This window comes from Bos indicus, chromosome 29, assembly GCF_029378745.1.
Source record: "Bos indicus isolate NIAB-ARS_2022 breed Sahiwal x Tharparkar chromosome 29, NIAB-ARS_B.indTharparkar_mat_pri_1.0, whole genome shotgun sequence".
NCBI classification, from domain to species: domain Eukaryota; kingdom Metazoa; phylum Chordata; class Mammalia; order Artiodactyla; family Bovidae; genus Bos; species Bos indicus.
In genome coordinates this window covers 36,597,714-36,621,229 of record NC_091788.1, presented here as the reverse complement: position 1 = coordinate 36,621,229, position 23,516 = coordinate 36,597,714, and the positions used below count along the sequence as shown (strand labels likewise).

The following is a 23,516-nucleotide window of genomic DNA, read 5'->3' as shown; positions in this document are numbered from 1 at the left end:
TGTTTAATTCCTATATGAAAAAAAAGAAAAAGGGGTAAATGAAGGAGAATTCCTCAGGGCGGGATGGGCAGCAACTGGATCATGTAGGCCTGATGGTAGTGATAGGAGATTTGAATTTCATTTTATGTGTGATAAGAAGTCCTCAGAGGTTGCTGAGCAAGGGATATTATGATGTCAATTATATTTCTAAACATCACTATGCGTGCATGCCCAGTCCCTTCAGTGTGTCTGACTCTTTGTGACCCCCATGGACTGTAGCCCACCAGGCTTCTCTGTCCATGGGATTTTCCAGGCAAGAATACTGGAGTGGGTTGTCATTCCCTCCTCCACGGGATCTTCCTGACCCAGGGGTCAAACCTGCGTCTCCTGCATTGGCGGGTGGATTCTTTACTACTAGCACCACCTGGGAAGCCCAAGCATCACTGTGGATAAAAGTGAAAACAGCACTGAGGTTGTACTGCAGTAAGAGGGAAGACGGGGAGTCTGGTTAGACACTATTGCAACTGTTTGGATGAAAAATGAGAGTGGTTTGGATTGGGGTAGTCTCAGTGGGACAGACGTAGGCTTGCCAATGTTTATAGAATTTGAGAAGAGAGAAGGTGGTGTGAAATGACCTTTAGGAACGTGGGAGAGTAAATACTCCAGGGAAGTGCGGTGTGATTGCCTGCAGCAGCAAGAGCTCACTGGGGGCTCTCGTGAGTCAAGGCCATGTCCTCACCCAGTGTCTCTCCCCGTGAGGGTGTCTGTGCAGGGAGGGCACGGAGTGGGTTTCACCAAGCGCCTGCAACGCAGTGAGAGTGGCGAAGCAGCAGGGTGGGGGAAGAGCATGTGCGTGGGATCACTCCGCACTCCAGTGATGGGCTTTGGAGGTGATGAGTGGAAGAAGGGAGGGAAAACGTGAAGGGGACGCGACTGCTGACAGGCTGCAGGACTGGAGATGCTGGTGAGGGGGCAGGATCCGGGAGTTCAGGCGCCCAAGGGGTAAACTGGAAAGTTAGGACACAGTGTTGAAGTGGACAAGGCATGGCGTCAGGGTCCTGGGGTTCTGCAGCTACCGGGGACGACAAGGGCAAGGTGTGACCTCGGGAGCAAACGGCCGAGGTGCGTGGAGGGCACAGCGAGCATTCTGTCCTGCACTTCCTCCAGGGCATCCCAAACACTCCAACGTGGCTCTGTTATAACACCTTTTATACCCTCTTGAGAGTTTTGGTTTATATGCCTGCTGCCTCTGCTGGACTTCTGAGGGTAAGAACTGTTGGATATCACTTCCCATCTTTTAGTGCTGAGCACCAGGCAGGGCACACTGCAGATAAAATGTTCATTAGCCAACTGCTAAAAGAAATTTGAGACAATTAGACAAATCTGAACTTTGACTAGATTTAATAAACATTGAGCAACTATCAGTTGCGATAATGGTATTGAGATATGCATTTTATATATATATATATTTATATATCTTTATGTTTTAGAGATATGTATTTAAATATTTATGAATATGAATGAGATGAAATGATGTCTGGGATTTAGTTCAAAATAGTCTAATGGGTATGTGTATAGGACAAGTGGTGATGATTCAAATAGAATAAAACTGCTCACGAGCTAATAAGTATTGAAATGAGGTAGTGAGTACACTGGGCTTGTATTTGCCATATTTGCCGACGTTCAGAATTTCCCATAAAAAAGGATCTTTTAAAAGTCCTTGGAAAAAAATCTATATTTTTAATTAAGTTGTTAAGTACATGAGTGGAAGAATAAAGCACAGTCTGATTGATTTTAAATGCATCTTGCATGCATGTCTTCTAAAGGAGATTTTAGTGACATACTTTTCTGAATCCCTTTGATTAAGGAACTTTTGTATGTTAGAAACCTTTCAAAGGGGATAAAATTCATTTGGCATTTATTGGATATATTATTGAACTACTGAATTAGAAATTCGTTCTGGCCTCCCAGAAGATTATAGTAAAGCAAGAACATATCTTTGACTCTAGCCAGATTCCATGGAAGGAATATGAGGTGAGCAAGGGGAAAGACCCCAATCTTGTCTCTAGGACACACACCAGGCTCGGTGTGTTTTGTCCTGTCTGCATTGCTCACATAACTGTGGAGATGTGTTCGAGCTTTCAGAATGTCCAGTGGCAAAATGGTGTCAGCACTTTGAATTTTTAAAGCTCCCTTTATTCTGAATAATTTAAGATGTCTCTTTGAGCTATATAGACAGGGAAAGATGAGAAATTGAGATAGCGTGTATTGGCAAAATGATCGTCTACAGAATCAGGAAAAGAAATAAAGTGAGTGGAAATCAAGATTTGGAGTTACTCCGGATCATTTAGGGAAATATTTGTTGTGGAGTATTATGTAACTGTGACTGTTTATCACCCGATCTCTTGTCCCCAGAGCAAGAGGCAGAGGAAGGGGCCGAGGCAAGAGGCGGTTTGGCCCTGGTCGAAGGCCAGGACGTCCTCCCAAATTTATCCGCTTGGAGATAACCAGTGAAAACGGGGAAAAGTGTGACGATGGGACACAGGTGAGGGGGTAGGGGAAGGCAGGAACTCTTCTTGGATGCCTGCTCAGAGAATTTAGAATTGTCACTGGACTCAAACACAATGCCTTTCAGAGGCTGACAGTCCTGCCTGTTGGCACTTCGCTGCCTGTTAATTAAAATCTGATCAGACAAAGACTCAAAAGAGCGTATTTTTAAACGTTACTTACAACAGAAGGCCAACTTTGCAGCCCTAAAGATTTGAAATTGTCCAGAGACATTATGGGGGCCTCTGTTTAATTAGTTCAGACAATTGAAATTATGATATTCCAGAAGAATCCCGCCTTCTTTTTTCCTCATAAAGTGATCTGGAATATGTCATGGTTTTTACATCCTGTGAATGGTTACCTAATTCATGTTCTCAGGAGGAAAATAATCTTTTCTGAGCATTATGAGGCTAATCATTTAAAACATAAAGCAGCAGTTCTAAGTCCTTGCGTGGATGTCTGTCTAGGCAGGGAAATAACTCCTGGTTCTTGTGATTTCAGGACCTGTTGCATTTTTCCACCAAGGAGCAGTTCGATGAGGCTGAAGCTGCGACTCCTAACGGGCTGGACCAACCAGAGCAGCCCACCCTCCCTCTCCCTCAGCTGCCCCCAGAAGCCCCATCTTCTCTGGAGCAAGAGCCGGACACGCATGAATTGCACCTGCAGCCCCAGCATGAAGAGAGCGTGCTGCCCGCCCAAAGCACCCTGACGGCAGACGACATGCGCCGTGCCAAGCGCATCCGGGTAGGCGGGATGCCCAGCTCCCCCTTCCCCCACCCCCTCCGCCCACTGCATGGGCGCCAACTCTCCTGCAGGCGGCCAGCTCTGTAGGCGCCATGCTGTTCACCATCCGCTGCTCAAGCCCTTGTTTGTTTTGGAAGAAAGTGTGAACTGTTTCTCAGGGCCTCCGTGTCCCATGGCAGGCTGGCATGGCTGGTCCTCGATTCCATCAATTTAGCAGTGACATGGAAGCCTGGCTCTTGGCAACATCCAGACTAGTGTGGTTAGAGTAGGATAGCGCCCTGGATCCTAAAACTCACAGATTGGAAATGGAGAAATAAGTACACTGAGCTATAATAGTTAATTACATTGAAGCCAGGCTAATCTGTGCCTGATCAGAGCTCTCAAGTCAATTTGGGGTTTTGAATTTGGTTGTCGACAATTTCCAATGGGAGACTGGCAAATGTCATGTCGTGTCAATGCCCAGGGACCTGAGTCCAAGCAGATCTGGCAGGTGCGGCCCAGATACGGGGACAGCATGGAGCTAAGCTCCAGGTGTGGGGGTAGGGCAGTGTCTTCTCTCCTGTGTAACCCGCGTCATGACTTCAGACCGTGTGGCTGCAGGGCCTCCATCAGTGGCTGCCTGGCCAGGTGTATCTTGTCCATATTTAACAGATAGCGTTGAGTGTGCATTCGGACCTGTGGGAGACACAGGTGGAGAGCCGTGTCGTTTTGCGGGCTCAGTGCCTGTGCCGACAATTAACATCCAGAAAACAATGACTTAAATCCATGTTTGTGGCAGCAAGCTGTTTAAAGACATTTCTTAGTCCTTTATATGTGGATGAAAGAAACTTTTTGTGTATCTTCCCAGGCTTTGCAGTTTCTAGATGAACGCTCATTTCAGCTTATGTTTCTTTCAGTCTTATTTACCTATAGGCTAGAAGGCACAGACAAAACTTGAACAATAGTCTTGTCTGAGCCTTTATGTAAAAATACATTTAAACATTTGTTCTGTATGGCGTCGTGGACGGGATTCTGAGCAGTCAGGCTGAATAGCCTTTATGAGGGTCCTGAAATGGAAACCTGTGAACCTTATAGCTCCATGAATATTATTTCAAAAGCAAACATAAGCATACAGAGAAATACAGACCAGAACAGCAAAGGGCTATGAATACTTTCTATCCATCATGTTACATGATTCCCAGTCTGCTTTCCTCTCTCTCTTGCACAACTGCTGTCTTTTCGCTTTGGCCGTTCTGATTTCTTACTAGGTCCAGAGACTTGCTTCCTAGATTTAATTTTTTGCAGGCAAAAATTAAAGCCCACGTGTGTTGTGAGGCGTGGGTGTGCAAGCATAGTGCGGCCGTGGTTGTATGTGTGTTCTGGAATGAACTGGGTCACTGGTTTTGGAACAAGTTTCCTTGTATCAAAGCAAAACCCACATGCATGTGACTTCTGGCAGTCAGTCTTAGGTGAGCTAGTTTTGTTTTTTTACCTTCTCACACATTCTAAAAAGCAGGGCTATGTATTTTTTCATCTCTTCTATCCAGATTGGTAATGACCCACTGAAGGGAAGCCTTCCAACCCCATTGGTAATGTAACTATTTTTCTCTCCTCTAATGCTGCCTGCTCAGTTGGAGCTGCAGGTATGTCTGTTTCCTGTTTCACTCACATAACAGAATGCTATTTAAGTGTCTGCCTGACCTACTGCTCTTTGCAACCCGTACTTACTAAATCCTAGTGGAAACTACAGTTTGGTTGCTATAGTCAATGCAAATTAGTTAATAAATAATGCTAATTTATTATTAATTTATTAAGAATCAGTGAGTAAACTGTGGGCTGCAGTGTGCTCATACATGAAATGAAGGGTAGGACTAAGTAATCTCCAAGGTCCCTTTGAGCTCTGAAACAGCCGAGTGTTCTGAAATGCCTTCTGAAATGACACCGAGTTCTGACTGGATGTCCAGTACTTTCGAGGTGCATAGGAGAATTTTCACTGGAGTTCTGTCTGCTGGGATCTTCCAGTCTAACTAGGGACACAATGCTAATGTAAGCTGGGTCACAGTTGAGTATCACATTTAAAGGTGCGTACATACATGCGTGCTCAGTCATTCAGTCCTGTCTGACTCTTTGCAACCCCATGGACTGCAGCCTGCCAGGCTCCTCTGTCCATGGGATTTCCCAAGCAAGAATACTGAAGTTGGTTGCCATGCTTTCCTCCAGGGGATCTACCTGACCCGGGGAAAGGTAGAGCCCATAATTACTAGAGAAACTTGGAAGAGTGAAAGATTTAAATAAAGCTGGATTCAGGGAATAATTCGTAGATGAAGGGAGAGTTAAACTGGTCCTTGAAAGACAGACAGGAAGAAGGGAGACCGTTTCAGAGGTGGGCAGCCATAACTTCAAAGGCCAAGACCCAGGAATGTGCTTGGTGTGGTTATGGGCACTGTGCACGTTGGTCTGACCCGAGCACGGGTGCCAGCTGGAGGAGAGTGGAGAGTGAGATACTGGGCAGGACTAGCCCAACAGAGGTTCTGAAAACCAGGCAGAAAATAGACCAGAGGAAAGTTGTTGTTCTTTTTTTTTTTAAAGCAAACAAACATGATTGATTTCCTTTTCGTATCAGGGTCAAAATAACATGAAAATTGGTCAATAATTTAGGTTCCTTTCGCTATTCATATCAGACTTTAGAAACATTTTATGGGTTTTGTCTGCACAGAATCTGTTATCTCAGGACTCACTTCAATGTGAGTAGAATCCCTCGTCACAGGTTTTAGCATCTCTACCATTTTGGCAACTTATGTTCCATCCAGCACAGAGTTGTTGGCCAACGGCAACTCTGGGATTCATCTTTGCTGCCTCTGCCCTTTCTCGTTATTGCTTCTAGAAAATATGTACCAATCGCAGCTCTGCAGTGCAGGAGGTATGGTAGAGATGGCCTCTAAGTGGGGAGAGGGAGCGGGCAGTTTCAGCACTTCCACTGCCTTGTCATGAAGGGGCCCCAGGAGGATTATTTGATCACAGATGCAATCCGGTTCCTGTATGTAGACAGCGTCCAGGGCTCCATGGAAGTCACAAAGACGGTCAAGACAAGGTTTGTCCACAGAGCTAAGAAAGTGGAGCTGCTGCTGGGTTTAGATCCAGTGTCTGAGGACACTCACACTAAACAGAGATGACAGGAGTCTTATAAGCGTAATGAACCAAAATAAAACTGTGATCCAGATTTGGCGTCCAAGGGGAAGTGGAACCCCTGAGGGACCAAGATCAGTTGCTGTGCACTGTCTGCCCTTGGAAACATCGCTGAACCTGGGCAAAAGAAATGATGATTAGATTTCCTTCACCCTGTACCTTGAACCTCTGAACCTCATGATAGCATTTGTTCATTTGTAATATTTAAAGTCTGGAAAGTAGCCAGAATAGTGAGAGCTTTTATGTAAAATAAGTATCTTTCCAGATAGAGTAGCGAGATTAGGTGACTGCTAAGCTGTATAATGAAGTGAAAGAGAGCTCTCTGGCTGATTTCAAAAAGGTTTTTTGTTTACAACCTCTTCAGATGCTGCAGAAAAGATCTGGAAATCATTCTTTTTGATTTTTCACATGAGATACATTTCATTAATTCACAGACTTTTACTGACACTTTCTATGAACTCAGCTTTTTAAAGAGATCTAGATTCAAAGCAGAATAAAATATGATGCAACCAGTCAGCTTGGGAAGACGACAGAATTGCTAAATATTTATTCAATAAATGAGTAGGTAAAATGTCTCTCCCAGCCTTTTTAGAGAAGCCTTGAGAAAGTTGTTTCCTGTTACATAGGAACTATGTTCAAAATTCTTGATAGTAATAATAAATTAAAAAATTGACAATAATTATTTTGCTTTCCCCCAAGAGATTATTTCACAATAAATTTAGAAGTTGCTACTTATAAGTAATTTGAAATTTAAGAGTTTCAACATTGTTCATTATACTATTTTCCATTGCACAAATAATGCTTTAAGCTCTTCATTAATCCTTTAATTATTATTCTCTTATAGTTACCCAAGCATGAAAGTGAAAGTGTTAGTCACTCAGTTGTATCCGTGTCTTTGAGACTCCATGGACTGTAGCCCGCCAGGCTCTTCTGTCCATGGGATTTCCCAGGCAAGAATACTGGAGTGGGTAGCCATTCTTTTCTCCAAGGAATCTTCCCAACCCAGGGACCAAACCCATGTCTCCTGCATTGCAATATGAGCCATAAGCAATGGCTTATGGCTGCAATATGACCACTGCAATATGAGCCATAAGCATACCCATTCACAGATATATTTTTTGAGAAATTATTTTCTTCCCTCATTGTTGTCTAGAGCTTTCCTCCCGGTGTTTTGAGGAATTTATGAATGAGTCTTCATTATAGTAGAACTGAAATATTGAATCTGTATTCTGTGTGAAAGATGAATCTGTTGATTTGCTGTCAGTAGAGAAGACAGTGTTTTCCCAGTGGTAGTGATGAATTTGTACTAAGCATCCATATTCTCTCACTTGGGTTCCTTATAACAATTGCGTGAACTCACAAGATGGCTAATCAGCATTAGACGTGCAATCTGTAACCGAGAAAAAGAAAAAGAGCAGAATTGACTGGTCTAGACAGGGAACAGAGCAATAAATTTAACCCAGTTAGCGAGGAATTCTAACCAGTGGCACTAACCAGCTACACTGAAGAGCATTTCTTAAGTAGGACATAATTAAGGCACATATTCCATTTAGGATGTGTGCTTATATGTCTTATCTCAGCAGCAAACACGTCCATGTAAATCTGTATCTTTGTTCTCTTTCAGTTCTTTTTCATAAATTGATATGCAATTCATGTACTATCAAATTCACTCTTTGTGTTTTTAGAATATTCCTAAAGTGGTACAACCATCGCCACCAGTCCCGGAACATTTTCATCATCCTCAAAAGAAATCCCATGTCCACTGGTTCCTTCCTCCAGCCCCTGCTACGCTTCAGTTCTTTTTATTATCTTTAGTTTTGCTAAATGTCTTAATCAAGCTTCAAATTCTTTGGCTCAAGGACTTCAACAAGTAACATTTGGCTGACTTGCTCCCACCTCATCATGCATGCGTCACTCCCCCCAAGTCATTTCTTCCAAATCTTCAATTTTTATTCTACTTGACTCTGGGATTTTTTCTATTGTACAACTCTTATTTTTTGAACGTGACCTAGATCCTTTCAGAAGAAAGCACACACACGTAGGCGTAAAACAAAACCCAAAGTCTGTCTTTTCAAGATCAACTTCTTTGAAGATAGCTTCATTTTTAAGGTCTCTACCAGAAAAAAATCTTCTTTCAACAGTGTATCCTAGTTTAATTTCTATGGAAAGTCTGTGATTGCTGAGATCGTCCTCTCTTCCTATAAATGTGTGAGCTGCTTGCACGTTTGGCCTACTCACTAAGTAATCCCACTTGTGTGTGTCTTTCAGAATGCAGCTCTGCAGCATCTGTTTATTCGGAAGTCTTTCCGGCCTTTTAAATGCTTGCATTGCGGGAAGGCCTTCCGCGAGAAGGACAAACTGGACCAACACGTGCGCTTCCATGGGCGGGAGGGGAACTGCCCGTTGACCTGTGACCTCTGTAACAAGGGCTTCATCAGCAGTGCATCCTTGGAGAGCCACATGAAGCTCCACTCGGACCAGAAGACTTACTCTTGCATTTTTTGCCCAGAATCCTTTGACCGCCTTGATTTGTTGAAAGATCACGTGGCCATTCATATCAATGATGGCTACTTCAGCTGCCCAACTTGTAAGAAACGGTTCCCAGATTTTATCCAGGTGAGTACCAACTGCCGAGATGCCCGAGTACTGCCGTTTTTAGGAAAGAAAAACAGCGGTTTTTGGAAAATTGAGATGGCCCGTTATCTGTATCTTTCATTCCCCTTCTTGACAGCAACTTCATAGTTGGAGAATGATGTCTCTTCAAACTGCTTTTGATAAGCAGAAGATGATTGTGACCCTTAATTGTCGAAATAAGACATTGACATTTAAACATTTAAGTTATATTACAGTTTGAAATAAACAATCAGATCTGGTTATTATTTTTAAAAAAGTCTTTCTTCATCCTTGCCAATACTCACTACTTATAAAATACGTAGCAGCTGTAGAAGACAGACTCCCATTTCCTGCCTGGAAATATTTTCCCCCATCACTGTGGTTTCCTGTCTTAAGCTACTAAGGTGGTGCATTTTGGGAGGAAATGAAAGAATAAGTTGATATATAACATACAGATTTTTTGGGGGAGACCATATTGTACAGCATGTGGGATCTTAGCTCCCAATCCTGGATTAAACCTGTGCCCCCTGCTTTTGAAGTGTGGACTCCTAACCATTGGACCACAAGGGAAGTCCCAGTATACTTTGGTTTTAAACACTGAACTCCTCCCCTGTGTTATATTCTGGAGCCAAATGGGGTGAGGATAAATTCCAGAATATTCATGATTTCATCTGGACTTCAAGTGATAATAGTGTTATATGCTAGTGAATGAATAAGTAAGTCTAAATATCTAATGAGTTTCCCTGGTGGCTCAGATGGCAAAGAATCCACCTGTAATGCGGGAGCTTGCCTGGAAAATCCCATGGACGGAGGGGCCTGGTGGGCTGCAGTCCATGGGGTCGCTAGGAGTCGGACACGACTGAGTGACTTCACTTTATTTTTTCACTTTCATGCACTGGAGAAGGAAATGGCAATCCACTCCAGTGTTCTTGCCTGGAGAATCGCAGGGATGGGGGAGCCTGGTGGGCTGCTGTCTATGGGGTCTCACAGAGTCGGACATGACTGAAGCGACTTAGCAGCAGCAGCAGCAGCAATGCGGGAGACTTGTGTTCAATAATAAAAACATCCCCCTTCTCTGTTTTTTAAATTACCAAAAGAAAACTGAGATTTAATCATAGTTCTAGTATTGAGAGTCTTGGTAATTTTCTCACTTTACACAATTAGGTAAGTTTCTTCTTAAAATTTTTTTTTAATTTTTATTTTTTAGCCATGAAAAGTTGCATTAGGGCAGAATTTAATGGCAAAAGAGACTCCAAAAATAATAAAGGACAAGTCTTATAGGAATGGTTTGATAGCTCAATACCTAGGTCCCATACATAACTCTTCTTCACTGGATATTTATGACTGAGAGACTTCAGAGGCCATATTCTTTTATTTAAGTTATCTGAAAGTACAGGGAATAAGTCTCAAGTAAGAGGAAAGGATGCTATTGTTGTATTGTCCTCATAAATGGGTAATGTGTTTTGTATCATTGAATTCATGTCTTCAGTGGTAAAGAACCCACCTGCCAATGCAGGAGATGCAAGAGACTCCCTTGGAGGAGGAAATGGCAACCCATTCCAGTATTCCTGCCAGGGAAAATCCATGGACAGAGGAGCCTGGTGGGTTCCAAAGTTGAACACGACCAAGAGACTTAACACACGTGCACACGTCTTTAATTCTTCAGAACCTGATTTTTATAGAAGGGTGTAAAGGGACCTATTACTGCAAGGGGCTAAATTGTTTGTATCCATATTGGAAGCAGCAAAAAGTGAGGAAGAATAATTTTCCGTCTTCTTATATTTAATTTTTGCCAAGATTCATTTAAATCCAAAGGAACTCTTACTTTTAATCTTTTTATTTTTTTTTAAAGAGGGAGAGAGACAAACATGGCCCATGTGATCAGGGCTTGGACTAAGCAAGCATTTTCTTCCTCCTCTCAAGTCCTGGGAGGTCCAGGCTGGTAAGGTTTTCTGGCCACCATGAAAAGGAGGCTGTTACTAAGGCCAGTTATCAGTCACACCCGATTGGCTCCCAGGCCAGGCTGATGAGAATCCAAGGCAATGCATTTGGCTCCCTCTAGTGTTGGCGAGCTGCCTCCTGTCATTTTCCCTGATTTTCTGTGTCTTCTCTGCCAGGTGAAGAAGCATGTGCGCAGCTTCCACTCAGAAAAGATCTACCAGTGTACAGAGTGTGACAAGGCCTTCTGCCGTCCGGACAAGCTGCGTCTGCATATGCTCCGGCACTCGGACCGCAAGGACTTCCTGTGCTCCACGTGTGGGAAGCAGTTTAAGGTGGGAACCAGCGGGCAGTCTGCGTGGTCTCGGGCCATTGAAATTGTCATGCCTGCTCATTTTGAGGGTGTATCACCTGTGCTCACAGCACAGACTTGAGGTGTAATTTGTGTCTCTTGTTTGATTTGAAAGTGATAGTTGCTCAGTCATGTCCGACTCTTTGTGACCCCATGGACTGTAGCCCGGCAGGCTCCTCTGTCCATGGGATTTTCCAGGCAAGAATACCAGAGTGGGTTGCCATTTCCTTCTCCAGGGATCTTTCCAGCCCAGGGATCTAACCCAGTTCTCCTACATCGCAGGCAGATTCTTTACCAACTGAGCCACCAGGGAAACCCTAAAATTAAAGAGGAAACTCACTGTAATTTCCCCAAATAATTAATTCATATCTCCAAATAGGGTAATAATGCATCTCCTACAAGAATCCAAGTGTATAATGAATAGAACTAAACTGCTATCAAGGAATTCCTAAGAGGACAATATATTTACCCATCGAATCAAGAGATTTTTTTCTTGAGCATTTATGAAGTGTAAGAGTCTGATAATTGAGCCCTAGGTCATCAGGACGTCATCCAGTGGAAGTGGGAAGTGTATGGGATGTTGAGAGGGTTGGGCTCCTTTGGGGAATGTTAATGACTTCTGGGATTAAGATAAAAGATAATAAGTATAAGAACATGCCTGGAATTTAGAAGAAAGCAAAGGAAAACCCCACAGGAGACTCAGAGATAAGAGTTAAACAAGTAATTGTGAAAATGGTAAAACAAGCTTCCTTGGGAAGCCAGATGTTTTGGCAAAAATGTCACTGAAAGATACTCTGCAGAATATGAGTGTAGGTCATCTTGTCATAGAAACTAGAAAAGAGTCAGAAATGGATTCAGGAGGGGAAAACTGACTTGGAAAAGGAGTCCTGTGTAGAATGTGGAAGTTGGTGGGGCTGCCTGGCCATATACCTCTGAACTTAGCACGGTGGGCATTCAAGAAATGTTTGTTACTTAAATTGTGCTGAAAAATGAAGGGGGTTACAGAAACATCCTCGAGCCAAAATGTGGAAAGAACTGGTCTGGTAGGAAGGTTCAAAGTCTTTATAAGACCAATAACAGTGTAATTATATGTCTGAGAGCAGAGCCTCACTGGATAAGGGAGCTGGCATTTTTGGAGTTTGTTTTTATTCAGGATGGGCTCTGCCTAATTTTCTGTCTGTGGACTCATATCAACCTGTATCCCTCAATCAGATCATCAGACTAAAAGCTGTGACTTTGACCTGTGATCGTGTACCCCGTCCATAGCGGGTAGTATAACTGCTTACACACTTCTAAATCCGTATGGTGAAAAACACTTAAATTCACTCGGGGTTTAGAGGAATGCCATGATGTGTGTGAAAACATGTGGGAATTGTTTAAAAAAAAAAAAATGTGGGAATTGAGTACATACATGGCTTTGTAAATCCAGTATCACCTACCATTCACGATCAATTTATCTTATAGTTCTTAATACCAAATTTATTCCATGTGCCCTTTGATTGCTTCTACATAAATGCCAAGTCTTTCTTCTCAGAAGTCAGTGCGTAGCTTTCAAACTGAATGGTTATTTTAAAGCCCAGCTCATTGCAATGCACTTACTCCCTGGTGAACGGAATGATTCCCAGACAGTGTTGCCGTGTCCTTGTACCTTCTAGCAACTTGGAGCAGCCCGGTGTGTTCTGTTATTGCTAACTTGTACTGGTTTTTTTTTTTAATCCCTTCAATTAAAATTTTTCTATCCCCTCCCCCACCTGCTGCCTTCTCAAAAATTCTCTGCAAACAGCGGAAAGACAAACTCCGGGAACACATGCAAAGGATGCACAATCCTGAGAGGGAGGCCAAGAAAGCCGACCGCAGCAGCCGCTCCAAGACATTCAAGCCCCGCATCACGTCCACCGACTACGACAGCTTCACGTTCAAGTGCCGCCTCTGCATGATGGGCTTCCGGAGGCGGGGCATGCTGGTCAGTGTCCACCGCCCTACACCTAAACAGAGTTCTGTACTCAGCCTGTCACCGGCTTTCCTCACTGGCTGGGCATGGTGGGGAGACAAACAGTTCCCAGCATGGGGCTCCTCTCCTTCCCAGGCTCCCTTGCCCCGCCTTGCCATGGTTCATTTCTGGTGTTTCTTAGAAGAGGTCTTTGTGATCACTTTTCCTCGCTGGTTTTGCTTTGTTTGCCATGCTGTCTTTGCTGTGTGTTTTCTTTTTCTCTTCTCTTCTGTGTTCCTGAACCAGCCTTTCTTCTGGTGGAGTCCTCGCCCCCTCCCTGTTCTCTTCTGTGTTCCTGAACCAGCCTTTCTGGTGGGGTCTTCTCCCCCAGCCGCCCACTCTGATTGTCCCAGATATGACACAACAGTAGACGGGACTTTCCATCTAGGCAGGGCATGGGGACCAGCTTAGCAGAGACACCAGGAGAGCTGGTTCTCAGTTCATTTTGCCCTGATGACAGTTTTTGCAACATGTATTTCTGCCAGGACCTTCCAGTAAAGTCAGAGACTGTTATTTAATTTTTTTTAACTTTTCAATTTTATATTTGGGTATAGTTGATTAACAGTGTTGTGAGAGTTTCAGGTGGACAGCAAAGGGATTCAGCTATATACATATACATTTATCCATTCTCCCCCAAACTCCCCTCCCATGTAGGCTGCCACATAACATTGAGCAGAGTTCCCTGTGCTCTACAACAGGTCCTTCTTGGTCATCCATTTTAAATATAGTGGTGTGTACGCGTCCATCCCAAACTCTCTTGACTACCCCTTCCCCCCATTCTTCCCCTCTGGTGACTGTAAATTTGTTCTCTAAGTCAGTGAGTCTGTTTCTGTTTTGTAAATAAGTTCATTTGAATCATTTCTTTATGGATTCTACATATGAGAGATATCATATGATATTTCTGATATTTCTCTTTCGGAGACCATTACTTATAAAGCAGAACCTTTGTTTGCATTCTATTCAATATCCTCAGTAAGGTTAGGGCCCTAAGCAATGAGAGATAGGCTTCTGTCAGTAGAATTCACTAAAGAAATTCCTGCTAGTGTAATTTTCCTTTTCTTTTAGTCAAAGGCTGTTAGTGGAATCCACAGCAACCCAATTCACCTTCAGTAATTTGCTGAATTACCATTAACTCCTGTTAATGCTTTGGTCTCAGAGGGACCTGGCCATGCTGGCTCTGGCCGAATGCCTTACGTTCTGGGACATTGCTTCAGAGAACTTTAACTTCCAGCAGTCGATATCAGAGGTGTTTGTTCAGTGCTTGTAATGGGATCTCTTTTTCTCATTTGCTTTTTTTCTTTTTAGGTAAATCACTTATCAAAGAGGCACCCAGACATGAAGATAGAAGAGGTGCCAGAGTTAACTCTGCCCATCATAAAGCCCAACCGTGACTACTTCTGCCAGTATTGTGATAAGGTAAAGGGCAACCGTCCACAGGAGGACCTTTGCGGGAGCTCCTCTCAGGGCTGGCTTGTCTGCGTGTATAAACTCACGCTGGGCTTCCCACATGGCTCAACAGTAGAGTCCGCCTGTCGTCGATCATGGGTTCGATCCCTGGGGTGGGAAGAGCCCTGGAGAAGGAAATAGCAGCCCACTCCAGTGTTCTTGCCTGGAGAATCCCATGGACAGAGGAGCCTGGAGGGCTAGTTTATGGGGTTGCACAGAGTCGGACACAACTGAGCAACTGAGCACACACACACATAAATACATACCAGGATCTCGCAGTTTCTCTTGACAGATGGTTCTCTGTCTCAGCAGTTTTCCATTTAGACAAGGAAGGACGAGAAGGGCACCCTCATTTTAAGCCAAAATTTTTTTCTTAAAAATTAGTTGACTTTGTTTTTCTTGTTGTTTCTTCCTTTTGTGGTTATTATTATTATTATTGTTGCTATAGAAGAAGAGGCTTATTGCCAAGAGCTTGGTTTATGAATTGGTTTTAAATTCATAAGCTCTAAAATGAGAGTGTGTATCATCCTACAGTGGATTTTGGGTTTCTAGAAGATTGAGTAGGATGTGAAGAAGTTTTGTGGTGTAATACTCAACTTGTACATTCTTGATTTTTAGTAGTTTGGAAGAAGATAGGAATAGAATATACATTTATTGTTTCATTGCAACATTGTTCCCTATCCAAAGTCAGCTGTATAGGGTATAAGCTATACATAAGTAGTGTCAACTTAAAAGCAAGAAACATTTTTAAAGCACAGATTCACCACTGTGGGTTCTAGTTGCTATTACACTTGCTGTTTTGGAAGATTCTTTGGTGTATGAGCCAACTACATACATCACAAGAGAGCTTTCTCAGAAAGTTGAAAGGGTGAGCTGGCCTTAGAAGCAGTTCTTTCCATGACTATATATCCACCTCTTAAACTTCAGATAAAGGTATAGATATTTTTACTATTTCTGTCTTAGATGCATAACTTCAAGGAAGATGCCTCACATATCTGTTATGTTCTTGCCCTGCATGCTGTGCTCAGTTGCTCAGTCATGTCCAACTCTTTACAACCCCATGGACTGTAGCCCACCCGTCTCCTCTGTCCATGGGATTCTCCAGGCAAGAATACTGGAGTGGGTTGCCATTTCCTCCTCCAGGGGATATTCCTGACCCAGGGATCGAACCCACATCTCCTGCATTGACAGGTGGATTCTTTTACCACTGAGCCACCTGGGAAGCCCCATTTATGTTCTTATGTTATTCTAATGTATGTTATATCCTCATTATCCTTCAATATGTCTGTTAATATATTTTATTTTGGGCTATATGAATGCTCTTTCTCATTTCCTTGTGAAATTGTTGGTTTACTTTAAGCAAGACAGCAGAACTATATACTGCTCTCACGGCAAAACTTTTGAATTTTCAGGTTTACAAAAGTGCCAGCAAGCGAAAAGCCCATATTCTGAAGAACCATCCCGGAGCCGAGCTTCCACCAAGCATTCGGAAACTTCGCCCCGCGGGCCCCGGAGAGCCAGACCCTATGCTGAGCACCCACACCCAGCTCACAGGCACCATAGCCACCCCGCCCGTCTGCTGCCCTCACTGCTCCAAGCAGTACAGCAGCAAGGTACGTGGAAGGCTCGGACTGCCTGGGAACCAAGGTCCCGGCTTAGGGAAACATGACTTAAGACAGCTTCTCGGCCGGGTGCTGTGATGGCTTCTTCTGCATTGGTGGGGGGCTAGAGGAACTGTTTTCTGTGATCAGGGACCGCAGTACAGAATGGGAAGAGAATGTGGAAGGACTGTCTCCAGAATTAGCACCATCTGAGAGCCCGAGCACTCTAATGGTTTCCTTTTCCGTTGGTCCGAGGAGGGTCTCAGATTTGAATATCCTGTGCTCGTGGTTTAAATGCTCAGGCTTGCAGCAGCACTATGTAAGAACTTAAATGACGGTTCCTGAAAAGCGAGTCACTTTTGCTTGGGGGCTTATCACCGATTGCTGCAGGTATAGGTGGGATGAGGTCATGCTGTGAGGTATCCTGACCTTACCTGATAGCATGGCAGGGGGTGGGGGGCCGGGGGGAGGAGGTGGGGGGAGTCACACACCTTTTTTTTCCCTTTCATACATGCCATTGTCCCACTTCAGGAAAGGCAGGTAGAGTCAGTGTTGCTCTGACTTTTTTTTTTTTTAAAGAAAAAGCATAACATGAAAGACTTTAGGAACCATTGGAGGGTTTGCATTTGGGAAAGCTTGAAAATATAATTATTCTTGGTTTTTGCCATTTTTCAGACCAAGATGGTACAACACATTCGAAAGAAGCACCCAGAGTACGCCCAGCTCCCCAACACTATACACACACCTCTGACCACAGCTGTGATCAGTGCCACGCCAGCTGTCCTAACTACAGACAGTGCCACTGGAGAGACCGTGGTGGTAAGTGTGAGCGGAAAGCACCTCTCCTGTCCTTCCTGCCTGTCACAGCTCCAGGGCCGAGGCCACGTGTCTCTTGGTGTTTAATTGGCTGGAGATGTAGCCCACCACCCTTCAGTGTCCTATGCGAGGCACGATGTTTCTGCCTGGGTCTCCCAGTCGGTGCTTTCCAAAGCTGTCTGTGAAAGGAACAGCAGGAAATCCTCAATGCTGCCTGTTCATCCCAAGACTCTCAGAACCTCTGGGCTAACTCCCCTGCCCGACACAGATAGACCGAGATAGAGAGGTCATCTTCCAGCACCTTCTTTTTCTTTTTTTAATATTTATTTATCTATTTGACTACACCAGATCCTAGTTGTGCCACACAGGATCTTGTTCTAAATGTATTTATTTGTAATTGAAGGATAATTGCTTTACATTGTTGTGTTGATTTCTGCCAAACACACATAGGATCTTTCAGCTGCAACATGTAAACTCTTAGGTGCAGCATGAGGAATCTGTTGTTCCCTGACTGGGAATCAAACTCAGGCCCCCTGCATTGGGAGTTCTGAGTCCTAGCCACCTGACCACCAAGGAAGTCCCCCAACATCTTCTTAACTTTGGATTTTTGTCTATCTGTGCTTAGGACTTATCTGTAGTCCCCTGATCCACCAGTAAGACAAACGGAAGAAAATTTTTTTTTTGATTGAGCTGTGAGGTATGTGGGATCTTAGGTCTCCAACCAGGGATCGACCCCATGCCCCCTGCATGGGGAACCCAGAGTCTTAACACTGGACCAGGGAAGTGTCCCAAGACAAACCAAATTTTGTAGGATTTCAGAGCACTGAAATAGCTACAACCAGCAGTGTTATTAGCAACGTGCTTCTTGTCATTTTTCTAGACGACAGACCTGCTAACCCAGGCAATGACAGAGCTGTCCCAGACCTTAACGACGGATTACCGAACACCACAAGGGGACTACCAGAGAATCCAGTACATCCCTGTGTCACAGTCTACATCCGGCCTGCAGCAGCCTCAGCACATACAGCTTCAAGTGGTGCAGGTGGCTCCGGTACTGTCCTGCGTTTATTTCTCTTTACCTGCATGAATACCGAATTGCCGTCAGTCAGTAGAGCAGTGGGGGTCACCTAAAGCACCCTATGCTCAGAGCTGGAGCTAGGCCCTACATCACTGTGCCTGTCAGCTGGGAGTCGAAGGCATTTGTACAGCCCCTGCTGTTGATGGCTCTGTGGTGTAAGGGATTTCTGTCAATAGTGTCTAGAGATTTTCTCTAGACACTAGTGAAAATGTGCAGCTAGCTAGCACACTAGCTGCAGTGTGTACCATTATCCTGCCCTACTGCAGGGCATCGTGAGCCTCTTCTGAACCCTTACCTTGGGCATCCAGGTTGACTACTTGTTGAGGAGCCTGTTTGATCAGCCCCTACCTGAGCACTGAATGATGTCTATCAGTGGGAGCTTATAAGGAATAATTGTGAATTTTGAGTATCAATACCTTATTAATAGTGAGGTATAATTGTTCCTTCTGCAAGGTAATTAGTAGCTCATTCTTACTGATTCAGGAGCTAAAAGGAAAAATCCTCCTCAAACTATTGTTTCACTTAATTATGCTGAGAAATTGTACTCAAGGCACACATGAACAAACGTTTTGCTTTGAAATAAACTGGACTCTGAAGATTTAAAACTAGTATGAAAGCAGGAAATTGGAAGTTGTCATCGACTGTTCTGTATTTTTTTTATAGGAGGGTTTTTTTTTTTTTAATATATAGCAGTGTTACTAATTTTAGGCTTTGGAAGAATCTTTGAATATCTGAAGTTGTCTGTAAATTGTGATACATATGTACATTATTTTGGAAAAAGTGTCTCTACTTTGGCCACATGTTCACAGATGTCTGTGCTACAAATAAGGTTAGGAACCACTGCTCTAGTGATCGAGAGTGACAAACCAAAAGCAACTTCTCTACTTTGATCTCTTTTAGCTGATAAAGGGTAGGCCATTACATTTAATTGAAATTTAAGGGGAAAAGATTTTTGATTCCTGAGAGCTTCTTATTCAGCTATATTCCCTCATTTCCCTTCCAGTATTAAATCACATTACTGTTTCATGGTTAGTAAGCATCATTTTTAAATTAATTTATTTTAATTGGGATATAATTACTTTACAATATTCTGGTGGTTTTTGCCATACATCGACATGAATCAGCCATGGGTGTGCATGTGTCCCCCTCTCCTGAACTCCCCTCCCACCTCCCTCTCCACCCCATCCCTCTGGGTTGTCCCAGAGCACCAGCTTTGAGAGCCGTCCTTCATGCATCGAACTTGCACTGGTCATCTACTTTACATATGGTAATATACATGTTTCAATTCTGTTCTCTCAAATCACCCCACCCTGACCTTCTCCCACATAGTCCAAAGTCTGTTCTTTACATCTATGTCTCTTTTGCTGCCTTGCATGTAGGATCGTTATTAGCATCTTTCTAAATTCCATATATATGTGTTAATATACTGTATTGGTGTTTCTCCTTCTGACTTACTTCACTCTATATAATAGACTCATTAGAACTGACTCAAAAGTGTACCTTTTTATAGCTGAGTAGTTTTCCATTGTGCATATGTACCACAACTTCCTTATCCGTTTGTCTGCCAATGGATATCTAGGCTAGCAAACATAATTTTTAAGGCTGTCTTTTCCTCTGAAGTTTGCCAGCTTGGCTTCAGTGTGGGCTCTTGGGACTGAGCTCTGGCTCTGAAGTCCCATCTCTTCTGGGGGACATGGTTTCAGCTGCACTTTCTCTCTGGAAGGCTTTCCCTGAACTGTACTCAGCATAGGTCTGGGTTTCTCCTCCCACAGGCCACTTCCCCACACCAGTCCCAGCAGTCCACGGTGGATGTCGCCCAGCTCCACGACCCTCAGACCTACACACAGCACGCCATCCAGGTGCAGCACATCCAGGTCACCGAGCCCCCTGCCCCTGCTATGTCCACATCCCAGGTACGCTGGCCCCTGCTCCAGGGACTAGTCCCAGGATAGTGTGGCCTCAGGGACTCTGGAGATCTACTAAGAGTGGAGAGACATTATCTCAGACCTAGTCTCCTTGACTATGGGAGTGATATCTTTATTTGGGGGGCCTTTAAAGAGTCATCTTTGCCTCCAGTGGCTCATTGGTAAAGAATCCACTTGCCAATGCAGGAGATCCAGGTTCCATCTCTGGGTCGGCAGGATACCCTGAGTGACTGAGCATGCCTGCATTAGGGACACACCATTGAATGCTCAGCCTGGCCTGTCTGGATGGAGCCTGACCTCTGATCTCCTGGAGATCTCCTGTCCTCGGTGGCTGGATGACGGCCGGCAAGAGAGGTTGTCTCTGTAATTTTGGAGCAGTGAGATTGTGAAGGATTACTGTGTTTGTGTGATAGAGACCTTCGTTGAGAAAGCAGAACGCTGGAGTGGGTTGCCATTTCCTTCTCCAAAAGCAGAGCTACATCCACTTGCAAAATATTTATTAAATTCTTACTCTTTGCAGGAAACTTTTCTAGATCTTGCCCTCAAGGAGCTTAGAGTCTGGTAGGGATGTACACGTGTGCACAAGCAAACAGGGCATGAAGGGAAGGGACCTGAACCATAAAGGATGCCCCCAGTCTCTCTCCTGACATTCACAGGGGCCAGGACAAGAGCACACATGAAGGCTGCCTGTCACCACCCTGAGTGGGTAAAGGTTTCACTCAAACCCACCAGCCATTAAATACGTATGTTCTATCTTCCTGCTTGACATAGGTACTTTCATAATGATCACCTTGGAAAATATACATAAAGTACCCATGGATATTAAATAAGGTGGATAGCGCTAATTAAAAATTAAATGTATCCACAATGCAGTGGGATAATATTTACAGACGTGTGCAAAATTAGCTGTTATACTAAAATAGTGTGCACTGGAAAATAGTAAAAATGAAATTAAAAAAAAACAATTAAAAAAAATTAAATCTGTTTTTCTGCCAAACACACGGCTGGCACTGGCAGTGGCCAGGTAGAGGTGGGAGGAAGTAAGGAAAAGGATTGCTGTCATTGTCATTTAGTTGCTAAGCTGTGTCTGACTCTTTGCGACCCCATGGACTGTAGCCCATCAGGCTCCTCAGTCCATAGGCTTCTCCAGTAGTGGGTTGCCATGCCCTCCTCCAGGGGATCTACCCAACCCAGGGATCGAACCCATGTCTCCCGCCTTGGCAGGTACATTCTTTACCACTGAGCCACCAGGGAAGCCCTTTTTTATGGTCTCCAACTGCTTCCTCTTTTGTATCCCACTTTTCCTGGCTCCAACTGCTATGGAAATCTGTAGGATAAACATGCACTTTCTCTGCCCTCCTATTTTTTTTTTTTTTTGGGAGGGGGCCTCTGCTGCTTGCTGTCTAATTGCCCCTCCCCTCCTTCTAGTGTAAGGTTTCTGGTGACTTGTCCCAGCCCAAGACAGGCAGCCTCTTCCCACAAGGGGCCATGAGTTTCTCAGGTGCACTAACATCACGCTTCTGAGTTTCTCAAAGGAACCAGAGGCTGGAGGGCCAGGACGGGCTCCTCAGAGTCCCTTGTTGGGATGAGGCGGCTATTCTATCTTCCTGTGGGAAGCAGGGGCTGCTTGCTGCCCCCTTCTCCTCACCCAGGCTCCTTCTTGCACTCATGGGGCCTCTGTACTATGTGGACACCTCGGCTCATGTGTCTCAGCTCCATCCACACCCCTGCAGGTGGCAATCCAGGCCACCCCATTGGTCTCAGGTGCCTGAATACAGTTAGAGGAGCCCTGTGTGGGAGACAGGACCCCTACGGGAGGCCACGCTCAGAGGAGAAATGTGTGTGGATGGATATAGTTAGAGGAGCCCTGTGTGGGAGACAGGACCCCTATGGGAGGTCATGCTCAGAGGAGAGATGTATGGATGGATACAGTTAGAGGAGCCCTGTGTGGGAGACAGGACCCCTGCAGGAGGCCACGCTCAGAGGAGAGACATGTGTGGATGGATACAGTTAGAGGAGTCCCGTGTGGGAGATAGGACCCCTACGGGAGGCCATGCTCAGAGGAGAGACGTGTATGGATGGATACAGTTAGAGGAGCCCTGTGTAGGAGACAGGACCCCTACGGGAGGCCACGCTCAGAGGAGAGACGTGTGGGTCCTGGAAGTGGGTACAGGGCCATTTCCAAGGTCCAGGAGGCCTCATGTGAGAAGAGCCAGCCAACATCCCTACAGGGTGCCTCTTGCCCATGTCTAAGGATGACATGGATATGTCATTAGGTTATGGGCCTGTGTCTGAGGATGACGTGGACATGTCATTAGGTTATGGGAACTCAGTGGAGGGAAAGATGGTACTTAGCAGCTACTAAGTCACTTCAGTCGTGTCTGACTCTGTGTGACCCCATAGACAGCAGCCCATTAGGCTCCTTTGTCTCTGGGATTCTCCAGGCAAGAATACTGGAGTGGGTTGCCATTTCCTTCTCCAATGCATGAAAGTGAAAAGTGAAAGTGAAGTCGCTCAGTCGTGCCTGACTCTTAGCGACCCCATGGACTGCAGACTACTAGGCTTCTCCGTCCATGGGATTTTCCAGACAAGAGTACTGGAGTAGGGTGCCATTGCCTTCTCTGGTACTTAGCAAGGAATCAAGGAAAATCATGTAAAAGTGGTATTTGAGTTAGGTCTTGGAGGAGGGTATGATTTTGACATGGTAACTGGGGGAGGTTGTATGATCTGAATATGCTCTCATTGTGAGGAAGACATGGGGGGAATGAGTGAGACAGACACAGACATGAGAAATTGTGGTGTGTCTATAAATTGTGATGTGGTGTCTTAGTGACAGGAAACTGTGCTTGGAAACAAGGCCAGGAAGGTGGTTTGGAACTGAAGTGTGGACGGCTTGAGTGGCAGACAGTGGTGGTGGGGGGTGGGGGGTTTATCCTGTAGACAGAATGGGTCCCTGTGTTTATCTCCACTAACTTGGGGGTATCTAGTGCACGGAAGTGGAGATTCCAACTTCTGGGTTCAACTTCAGTTTGTGTTACAGGTTAGCTTTGTGACACAAGAAAGTCATGGAGCTTCTTAGGTTTTTTTAAAAAACCTATGCATTGAAGATAATTATACTTCCATCCATTTACTTTTCTAACAATTAAGTCTTTGGATACCCTTGTAGATAATCATCCTTTGGAAGGTAATTAGGATTTCATAGTTATGATTGCTTTTCATTAATTCTGTTCTTATTTAAAATAGGTCTAATTTTAGGGACTTCCCTGGCGGTCAAGTGGTTAAGACTCTGAGCTTCCACTGCAGGAGGCATGAGTTCAATCCC

The 23,516-nt window shown here is 44.5% G+C and overlaps 1 protein-coding gene across 2 annotated transcripts in view; it reads left to right on the top strand.

The window, feature by feature from the left end:
• The window catches only part of PRDM10 (PR/SET domain 10), a 99,361-nt gene that overhangs the window by 67,085 nt on the left and 8,760 nt on the right, over positions 1-23,516 (top strand). The window contains exons 10-19 of one of the 2 annotated variants that reach the window (XM_019955164.2): positions 2,395-2,524; positions 3,028-3,270; positions 8,704-9,051; positions 11,166-11,321; positions 13,122-13,301; positions 14,634-14,744; positions 16,187-16,387; positions 17,051-17,194; positions 18,072-18,242; positions 20,042-20,182. In XM_019955164.2, coding sequence (XP_019810723.1) covers positions 2,395-2,524; positions 3,028-3,270; positions 8,704-9,051; positions 11,166-11,321; positions 13,122-13,301; positions 14,634-14,744; positions 16,187-16,387; positions 17,051-17,194; positions 18,072-18,242; positions 20,042-20,182 — 1,825 coding nt within the window. The remainder of the gene's footprint in view (positions 1-2,394; positions 2,525-3,027; positions 3,271-8,703; positions 9,052-11,165; positions 11,322-13,121; positions 13,302-14,633; positions 14,745-16,186; positions 16,388-17,050; positions 17,195-18,071; positions 18,243-20,041; positions 20,183-23,516) is intronic. The other variant, XM_019955165.2, reaches the window with a different exon arrangement.